The 10,707-nt window shown below is 47.8% G+C and overlaps 1 protein-coding gene across 4 annotated transcripts in view; it reads right to left on the bottom strand.

The window, feature by feature from the left end:
* ZC3H12C (zinc finger CCCH-type containing 12C) overlaps positions 1-5,261 on the bottom strand; it is an 83,824-nt gene extending 78,563 nt beyond the window's left edge. The window contains exon 1 of one of the 4 annotated variants that reach the window (XM_019469237.2): positions 5,023-5,261. Coding sequence is in view for 3 of the 4 variants with exons in the window: in XM_053900530.1 (XP_053756505.1) it covers positions 4,248-4,886 (639 nt within the window). In the remaining variant the exon portion in view is untranslated. Of the gene's footprint in view, positions 1-3,534; positions 3,787-4,020; positions 4,173-4,247; positions 4,935-5,022 lie in introns of those variants that run through there. The other 3 variants (XM_053900530.1, XM_019469235.2, XM_019469234.2) reach the window with 3 other exon arrangements.
* Between the last annotated feature and the right edge of the window lie 5,446 nt (positions 5,262-10,707).

A 10,707-nucleotide genomic window follows, 5' to 3' on the forward strand; every position in this document is an offset into this window, starting at 1 on the left:
GTTCACTGAGCCTAAGAATTATTGTCAGTGTTGTGATGTAAAACCACATACACTAGGCTTTATGGGGGGGGGGGATTATTTTTCCATTTTCATTTTAACGAAGTAAAACAATCCTTTGCTGGTACACAGCAAAGTTAAAGAGGGAAATGCGTCGTAGTGTTTTTAGCAAGCTCTGGGTCATAGAGGTTTAAAAAATTGTTTACATTTGTCTACATTTTCTGAGTCTTTTACCAGGAAGCATGTGACGTTACTATAGCCAGAAAAAAGTGTTGTAAACGTCAGTAAAATTCACTACTCATAAAAACCTTTGTGGTTTCTGCCAAAAGATGCTCCTTCTGGTGGGACTACATTTCTGTTGAAATGTTCCCCATGTCAGACTAAAACTGTCTTCAGGTTTGTCTTCTTAGGGACCCTAAGCAATCTGCTGAAAAGACACGGTCCTTGCCTCCAAACTATTTCGGCCAGACAGGATTTCATATTGTCCAGACCCGGGAGTACTTGGCAGAGAGTAAGTTAGTGTATGTCTTCTCATCTTCCAGACCCATCAGTGCTAATGATCATGCATCTCTTAATTTTCAAACGATGTGTGTCTACATATGTACACACGATGACACGTCTTAGGGAACAAAGTAAAAACAGAATCACAGGGAGACAGAACTGCCCAAGGGTTAAGGGCATGGGTTTCAGAGTCAGGCAGCAAACGTTCCGGCTCCCTTCTGCAACTTTCTACCCTTGTGACTTGAAGCTATTTGAACGCTGTGTCTGGGTTTCCTCATCTATAGAATGAGGACCAGAAGAGCAGTGTGTAAGCATGGGGTCGGGCACATCGGCACACAATACATAACAGCTGTTATGTCAGCTACAAAAACCACAGCAAGGATGGAGAACTGGTGTCTCCAGATCACAGATCTGAAAGCTACCTTTACGCCATAAAGCACCAGATGTGACAGACAGGGCGCACATTTCCCAGGCCACGTCATTTAAATTGCTCAATTACCCTATAAAGTCTCTTCCCCAAGACACTGGAGATAGATTCTGGGATGAAATACATAAAAAAAAAAAATTCAATTGTTCATCATTTCTCCAAACTATGAACAGCAGCAAATATAACAGGTCTTCTGGTGGACCTTAAAATTCAAGTTTTGTAAAAATCAGGGTATTTCAGACGTCGTAAGTCCACGAGGCATGTGGGCACCTCTGAGACACAAGATTTCTTATGACGTTTGGTAGACTGGAGATCAAACCCCAGCATCTCAGGATTCTAAATTTGGTTTCACTTTGGGTTGCATTTGGAAACCTGACTTAATACACTTTTTTGTTATTCACTGACCTTATTTACTATTGCTCTGTCCAGTAAAAGCTATACCCGGAAACTGTGTTTGCCACTCACTGCTCCTATTGGCCCATCCACGCCCTGCCTTCCTTGCCTCACAGTATTCGCTTGGAAAGGACTCTTATCCCGCTCTACTTGAATCTTACTTTGGAGACCTGGCCAACAGCTTTTCCCACTACAATACCTGCATTTCCTATTCTTCGTTTGTCCCCCTTAGTCCATTTCATCCAGCACCATGTTCTAGCTGTTCCTAATCTCTCTTCTTCTAGAGGTCAGGGGCCTTATACGGCACCTAGATCAACACTAAATTAATTATCTGCTGAGGGAATAAAAGTTTACTGGTGCCCAGGGAGCAGTAACTGGAGACTGGTTTACAATCCTACATTCTAACACTAACAGGATTAAAAAAAAAATCTACTTAATATCTTATGTTTGTTTCTTTAAAATCGCTATCCCATCAGAATGAGAGAATTCTTCTAAATTTACGCACAAAAAACAGTGAAAAGCCCAGAAAGAATATAAAAACTTACAAGAGGGTACAGAAAAGGAATTGAAAGCTATAAAATGATAGCAACACTTTTACGGCTGTTACAGTAATTAAAATTAATGTAAAAACCACTGTGGTCCGCTAGAATGAAGACAAGGTAACTCAGGTGCAGAATGAGGAAAATACTTCAAAAATAGAATTTCCATGAAGCACTTGGGGTCCAATTTGGCAGATATAACCCGTGAAACCTAGCTCCTGGAGAAGCCAGTAATATAAAATAGGTTATTTTTATTAGTCTGGTAATTACAACAAATACTTAATAAAAGGAAGTGACTAATAAAAACTCCCATCAACAATACAAACATTCCACGCTTCTGTTTCCTATTCTTTAATATTTTCCACTGTTAATCAACTAGTTTCATTAGATGTTCATTATCAAAGGGAGATTTAAATTCAACGACCTTTTTGTTGTCGTTTGGTTAAAAAGTTTATTTTACTTTGTAATGTTCCAGTACTTTAGTGATGGCCAGATGCCCGAGGTTGAATTTTACAGTACTTGGAAAGTAAAACCCACTCTTTAAGTAAAAATACTCAAACTCAAAACGTTTTGGATTCTAGATTTCAAAACGTTTCAAATTCTAGATTTCAGTTACTAGATCATTCCGATATTTAAGGGTATCTTCAAAGAGACAGGTATAGATAACGTAAAATAAGAACGCCAAATTGGAAGCAAACAGGTGAACAGAGAGGTAAGATAGTAAGATAATTTTACAAATATTTGGCGAAGCTATGTTTATAGTCCGGTAACACCAAGATGAAGAAACTGCCATTAAAATCAACTTAAATGTGAGTGTTTAAATACATGTAAGTCATACCTTCTACAACCTAAACAAACTTCTACAACCTAAACATATTTAGACTTAAATACATATCTATCTCTATAGATACCTCCTATCTATCTCAATAGATACCTCTATGTATCTATAGAGATAGATATGGATAGAACGCTGTATTGCTGACTTCTTGTGGTTCTTGGAAAGCCCAAAAAGTGTTTGAGGCATATCCACTGTTTCCCGTTTAGAAGATGCACTGGAAAAACTCAACGAGGAAATGAGTCAAGAATTGATGAATTTTACCAAATTTCTAAATATACTACTAGCCCAAGTGTCTCTGTAACTATTCCAAGATGGTTAAAAAAAGGAAAGAAAAGAAAAGAAGGAAAAGAAAAAAGAAATCTGAATCAATAAGCGTCTCACCGGCCTGGGGGATACTCCAACCCAGCCTTGCAACCAATAGGAAAACTTTGACTAAATCTGGATTCAGATTTCATCTCTTTATCACAAAGCACGGAGCACAAACCAGTATTGTTAACGGTTACCCAAATGGCAAGACTCCCAGTTAGAGTAATCGGTACTTGGAAGCTCAGGCTGCTTCTGAACGGGTTGAAGGGGTGAAAGGGGAGGCAGTTTAGGGAAGGAAAGCGGGGATCCTTTCTCCGAGTTCGACGTGGAACAGGGCTGTGTCGGGGGTTGAAGGTGGGGAGCAGCGGCCCGTCTAAAATGAACGCGAGGTGAAAACCGGGGTGCGCCCCGGGGCCGAGGGGTGAGGGGCGCGGGGCGCAGGAGGGACGGGGACGCCGGAGGGGTTTCCGCCGGGGCCGCGTCACGAAAGCTAAGGGCTGGGGCTGGATCCGAGGTGCCGGGGGATGCCTCACCCCGCGAGCGCGCGGCGCCCAGAGCCGCAGGGGCAGCGCCGTGGGTCCGTTTCCGTCCGGAGCGCCCGGGCTCGCCTCCATCTTCGGCGGCCGAGCCCCGCGGCGGGCGGGCGGGAGTGGACCGCTGCCCTAGGCCGCGGGGCCCGGGTCTCCGGCCTCACCCGGCCCGAGGTGCCGGCGAGGACGGCTCCGGCCGCGGGGACGGCGGGCCGGGCTCTCCGCTCGGCCCCACCCGAGCTTGCGGGAGCCGCGGGCGCTCAGTCCGGCCCCCCCCCCCACCCCCTCCCCGCCGCACTCCCCGTCCTCCGGGGGGGGGGGGGGGCGGGCAGACCCGCCCGGGCCTGGAGTTCGCCCGGCGCCGCCGCTCCGGCCTCTCCGCCCGGCGCCCGGGCGCGGCCTCCCGGCGCGCCGCCCTCCCCTCGCGCGGCTCCCGCAGGGCCCCTCCGGCCGCTGTCCGCCCCCTCCCCCGCCGCCGGGGGGACAAACCTGGCGGCCGCAGCCCGGCATGGCCGACGCCGCGAGGAAGCGGCGCGCCGGCGGCGGGGCCCGCAAGCGACGGCGGCCGGCCCCGGCCCTCCCCGCGCCGAGCCGCGCCCGCCCGCGCGCCCTCGCTCTCTCCCTCCCCGCGGACCGCGGCCCCGGCGCCCCCTCCCCCGGGCTTGCACAACTCGCGCCCCGGCCGCGCGCGCACGCAGAATTGTTGCTCAACCTACTTGCGGTCTCTTCTCCGCGGCCATCACGACATGCCCTGGAAGCCGGGGCGGCCCCGGGGCCCTCCGGCGGCCGGCCGCCTCTCGCCTCCGCCCTGGGCCGCCGCGGCCGCCGCTAGGGCGCGGGGCGAGCGGGAGGCTCCCCCATGCCGCCCGCCCGGCCGGCCGGCCGCGCGCCGGGGCCTCGGCTCGCCCGCCGCCCGCGCCGCTGCTCCGCGGGCGAGAGCGAAGCCGGCTCTCCCGCCTGCCGCCTCGCTCCTCGGCCGCCCGCCCGCCCGCAGCCGCAGCCGCAGCCGCCGCCGCCGCGCCGCTTCCTCCTCCCCTTCCCTCTTTTCCTTCTCCTTCGCCTCCTCTGGAGCCGAGGTTGGCAAACCAGCACCTGCTGCTGGAGATCACCGAGAACTGAAACAGGAAACCCCGAGCCAAGGGGAAAACCCGGGAGGCGTGGAGAGGGGTGAGGGGAGCCACTGGAACCTGTCGGGCTCCACCGAGCCAGCCTGGCCTCCTCCCCTCGCACCCCTGCCCTCCCCCGGCCCGGCCCGGGGGTCCTGGCCTCCTCTCCCGGCCCGCCCCCCAGCCCCGTCCGGGAGGGCGCCTCTCTGCTCGGCGACACCTCGTCCTCGCAGCAATAAGGCGGCCCATTCATTCCCTGGGCGGGCAGGGGAACCGACAGGCTGCCTACTTAGGGCGAGTTGCCCGTGCTCCTCTGCTTATTATCAATAATTCTGTAACGAGGAAAAACCACACCCGCGTTAGCAAGACCAATAAGGGAACTTACACAAATGAAGCTGTTGGGATTTCACCCAGGGGAAGGACTTCTTTCGGCAAGGAAACTGGCCTTATTGGAAATGGCAGTGTGTCAAAATCGAGGTTAAACCCGGGATAAATCCAGATCTCCCGCTGGAGGTTGGGAGGAGACGGACAGCCCTGTGCGCTGAGTTGCAAGAGTGAAGAGCGCTGAGAGCAGAGAGCCTTTTTTTCTCCTGTCAGTAGTCCAACCGCCGGCACAATTTAGGTCAACATTTCAGTAATGTTCAAATAATCGTATTCGCCTGCCTGTGGAATTCTCAGCGGCTGCCCCACTCCTAGCCTTGGGCCGGATGAATCCGCCTTGGGAGTGAAAGGGAAGGGAATTTATGTGGCTTGTGTCCCTACCATGCGCCACAGACTGGGTAGCCCGCTTTAAATGCATTGTCTCATGTGTGTGTCACCACAGCCACGTGAGCTAGGTGTTATTATCCCCTTTATCCCTCAGAAAATTGAGGTTAGAAAAATTTGCTGAAACGACACGGTTTGAACAGGAAGGATATACAGGCCTGTCTGCGGCCGAAGCACATCCTTGTTTCACTGGACCATCATGCCTTTGATGATGAGACTTTTCACCTTTAATGAAATTCTTTCTTGTCTCTCTGAATTGTTTTCAATAGAGCATATGTGATTTAAGCCGGGATCTGCTGAATTTGCTTGGGTTACTGAATGGTAGTGACATCCATACCGCTCATTGGGGCTACAACTTTTTTTTTTAAGAACTTAAAAAAAAAATCTGCCTCTATGGCTCCGTCGAGCAGTACAGGTGTCCCCACTTATTTGGCCAACATTTGTAGCCCTTTAGCTATTGATGACGGGGGTCCCAGCTGACAGCATCCTGCTGGCTGGTGCCCATGGACATCCTGGTAACTGTAAGACAGAAGGTACACCTTGCTGAGCCTGCTTTCCGCTCCAGCAGGCCGGGCTTGGGGCCTATTAAGGGAAATAGCAGACGGGTAGGCTTCTTCTGGGACACAAGAGCTCTCTGGTCCACATTTCTAGTATCACCTTTAAGACCCTCAGGCTGTCTGGCGCCCTGATCTCTGCAGCCCGGTCCGTTTTGATTGGCAAGCAGGGAGGGATGCTCTGGGAAATCATCCCCTGTTCGCTGAGCCAAACCCTCAGAAGTCTCTTGTGCAGTATCGGGGAGCGGCGGGGACCTAAAAAGAGGCTGGCTGGCTGACAATAAGTGACAGCATCTGTGGCATGATTTTAGTGATGGCAGGAGTTCCCCTACTCCACAATATATCACCCACACAGTCTTAGTTCCCTCATTGACTCAACTGAATTCCATTCAGTATTGATTAAGCATAGTTACAGACCAGGGCACTATATTAGGTAGTCTGGAGCTAAGAGACATGAATAATTATTGCAACGGCCAACATTTGTGAATGCTTACCATTCTAGGGACTTGGCATGTGTTGTCTCCTATTAGGCACACAAAACCCCTGTGAGGAAGTAAGTATCATTATTTCCATTTCACAGATGAGAAAACTGAGACCAAGATCACAGTCAGTAACAGTGCACGGGTGGGAGCACAGTCTCCCTCTGGAATCAGGACCCACTGCGAGAATACGATATGGTAACTGCCCTTAGTTACCTCACGACGCAGCCAGGGAAATAAAAACCCATGAAAGTTCAAAGAAAACAAAGAAGACAAGAGAATTTATAAGTGTTTAGTGTGTGTCATGGGTCATAAATCCAATGGCGTTTCAGAGCACAGAAGGGTTGCCTTCAGTTGGAGCAGTTGAGAAGACTGGCAGAGAAGAAGAGCCTGGGCTTCAAAAAGACAAAAAAATGAAGCTGGATAATGATGAGGAATAGTATTTTGATCAACAGAGCGGATGGGGAAAGGCGTATCAATGAATTGGAAGGGTTTTGTGGAATTGTGAAGACTTTTGAATGCAGGGTGACGTGGAGAACATCCTATTTTAGGAAAATAAATATTGTGATGGTTACTGGATGGTTTGGAAAGGGGAGGGACCGGGTATGAGCAGGGAGACACGTTTGACAGCCAATATGGCAGAACAGACATGAAATACTGAAGTAAATAGTGAAGGAGAGGAAGGGACAGTTTAGTGACGCACTGGGACTTGAAAAGTACTGAGGCTTTGCGAATGATTGCATACACTTGACCAAGACAGACGTGAGAAACGGGAGAAGTCCAGAGTAACTCTGTGAGTGTAAATGTAAAACCTATAGTATTGCAGACTGGGCAAAAGAGGAAGCTTAGGGGTAGGGAAACTACTTTTTTGAACAAATGTTGAGAATACTTTGGTTTTAGGCATGTATTTGTGGTAATAGTGGAATATGTATGTGGCAATGTTTTATGGCCTTATCTAGAAGAGACAAATACTTACATAAATGAGACTTTTATGTTACAGAGAGGGTAGGAAAACTTTGAATGCTCACTATTATAAGAATAACCAGGCGTGGTTATTCGTCTTAAGTCAACAAGAGTTGAAAGAAAATCTCTAACAAAAATAAAATGCTTCTGTGCCCCTGAGACAAATAAGTATTAGGGAATGTCTCTCTTTTTGAGTCCAGATTATATTAACTTAGAAGCAAAAGAATATACAGGAAAGAAAATCCATGAGTTCAGAGAATATAAGACTGATGAGAGAAAATTAAGAGCTCATTTGGCCTGATCCGACTTTTCGTTTTGCAGATGGTGAAATTGAGGATCAAACTTTGAATGTCTTGACAATAAAATTTCAAAAGAGGCATTTGGCAACTATGGCACATTTGCCATGACCAATTCTGGAGAGACAGCCAATCTGTATTTTAGTTATAAAATCAAGCTTGGACCTCGAGCTGTGACTTTGAATTGCACATAATGAAAAGAATTTGAGTGGCCGCAGCTCCACAGAAGTTAAAGCCTTGGGACAGCCTCGCTAGTCAAAAGCAAATGCTTTGGAAAGAACAGATTAGGGACAGGGGGTTGGTCAGGGTGGAGAGAATGGGTACAAAAGCAGCACTTCGTGGGGCACCTGGGTGGTTCAGTCGGTTAAGTGTCTGCTTTTGGCTCAGGTCATGATCTCGTGGCTCGTGAGTTCGAGCCCCGCATCGGGCTCTGTGCTGACAGCATGGAACCTGCTTGGGATTCTCCCTCTCCTCTCTCTCTCACTGCCCCTACTCTGTTTGTGCTCTCTCTCTCCTTCTCAAAATAAATAAATAAACTAAAAAAAAAAAAAAAAGAGCAGTGCTTCTTTCTAAACTATAGCTCCCAAGTAGACTGCTGCACACTTATATTCACATTTGAACTTCAAAAGACAGTTTGAGATGGCCATCACCTCCCACCTGACTACCCTCAGCCTGGAGCTTCCAATTGCCAGCCGCCTTTTCTAAGACCTCCAGGGACTTAAAAAGTGAGGGCCCATGAGCCACTCTCAGATTGAAAAGTGTCACACACCCTCAGCAACTGCTTCTATTCTATCCAGAACTTTCCTAGTGATGTCCTTCGAAGTTTCCCCTTTGAAAATGTGTGTATACAATGGATATGCTTGAGGATGCGAGAGAACTCTCTCTCCTGCCTCCACCTTTTCCACCAAAGCACTTACCTTACTCAGCTGGGACAATGTCAGTGGGCCCTTCCGTGCACTTCATTCAGCGCCAGCCCTTTGGCCAGCACTCGACTTCCTCTGGTTGAAGAGCTTTGCACCCACAGCCGGACGACTGCTGTGACTTTTCATTCGGTTTATGTCTTCCAGACAATTCTGGTTAATTCCAACCAGCCACAAAATGTAAAGTTTTCTTAATAATATCATTCCCCTAAACAGCATGATCTGTATAAGACAGACACAGAGGGAAAAAAACACATCCTTGCCCAGGTCCTTCAGGGACTGCTTAGAGTTGCTTTTTAATGCTGAGTTTGTAGGGAAAGGAAACTAGAGGGCACGAGATACGTGCTGTTGACCAATCCCAGGACTTCTTTCTCTTGATGGAGTTACCACAAGATTCTATATCAGCAGCATGACTCCTTGTTTTTTTTCTTTTCTTCTCCAGCATTTGTGGGTGGCCCCCAGAGAGCAGAACACAAGGTTTTCAATATGCTGTGTCATACAGTCATGTGCTTGGTTTTCTACCTGAACCAGACAGCGTGGCTGCCCTAATTTACCACATTTGGTCAACATAGGAATTTTGAGAATCACGAACGTTTACTATTGAATTTAAAACTGCTCCTAAGGTGGCATGTTGCCATTTTGACAAGGACCAACATGTGTCATGACAGTTCACCTTGCCCAGAAGTTGAAAGACTTTTTGTCGTAAAAATTGCACAAAATCTTTTTTATGCAATTTTAAGTGTACCAGAAACATCCTTGTCACCTCTGCAAGCTTCCCTTGTTTTAAAAGGAAACTGGTATACAGAATTACAAACGCACATAACTGAGCCAGTTGGAAAGAGAATGATGGAATTTTCGGGTTAAAGTATACCCGGTGTTAAAAGGCTGTATCACGAGAATATTAATTGTAGCATTATTGGCAGAGGCAAAAAAAAAAAAAACTGGAATAAACCTAAATATTCATAGGAGACTATTTATATGAATTGTGGTATCTGCATACATTAGACTGTCATTCACCTATTAAAGAGAATGAAGTGGCTTCATGCATTTGGAATTGTTTTTGAAAAAGTGATGTCAATACCAGTGTATATAATATGCTACCATTTGTGTGAAAAACAGAATATTTCTACATGTGCTTACACGTGCCTGCATTATCTCTGGAAGGACACACAAGAAGCTGGTCATGGTGGTTGTCCTGGGCAGGGGGACTGGATGATTATTCAAAGGATGCATGGAAAAGAGATTCCCTTTTTATTCTGTAACCATTTATAACTTTTGAATTTTAAATGGGGTGCTTGATTTAGCTCTCCCCCCAAAATTTTTAAGTCTACCTTTATTGGTGATATGTGCTACTGTCTGCCCTTTTCTATTGGATTTTATAGATAGGCAGATATTATTTTTGCAAAGAGTACCCCAGCCACAAGGAAGAGGAAGTTGAGAGTCCTGTGAGTTGCATGTGTGGGTTCTGGGGCTTCCCAGTGAAGGGAAAGATTCCTACGGTCATGTGGAAGGGGAGGTCCCATAATTGCTAAAGGATTCCCAGCCAGCATGAGTGGGATTAGTCGCTGTTTTCACAACTTAATTGTCAAAAGCTTCAAACTCAGATTCTATGAGGATTTTTGATGGGAACTGCTTTACCTTAAAGGAGCCTTCAGGGAAGTTCTCACGAGCAGATACAGGCCCAGTTCACGTAAGCGGCTGGCATCACAGAAAATCAGCGGGAGGCCTGGCGCCCACGAACATGTTTCTTTTCTCTCCACAGTATTCACTCCTAGAATTATATTTACTTATCTGTTTTACTGTGTCTCCTCACATCAGCAGGTAAGCTCCTGGAAGGTGGGAGCTCTGTCTGTCCTGCTCTCTGCAGTGTCCTCAGTTCTTCTGTGCCCAACGTGTAGAAAGCACTCAAGCTGGCTCCGTTCTGGGGACCACAGCATCCCGTGACTCTCTAGCCCATGGCTGCCTCTTTAGGCATTAATCTGCCAGAAGGCAGTACAGACATGGCCAGGGGAGCCAGGCCTCAGGCCTCCAGCATCTGGGAGCATGGACAGAGCAGAATTCAAATCTCAGAAGAACTGGGGAGGTAGAAAACT

This window comes from Panthera pardus, unplaced genomic scaffold (assembly GCF_024362965.1).
Source record: "Panthera pardus isolate Hobbes unplaced genomic scaffold, ASM2436296v1 HiC_scaffold_12, whole genome shotgun sequence".
Taxonomy (NCBI): domain Eukaryota; kingdom Metazoa; phylum Chordata; class Mammalia; order Carnivora; family Felidae; genus Panthera; species Panthera pardus.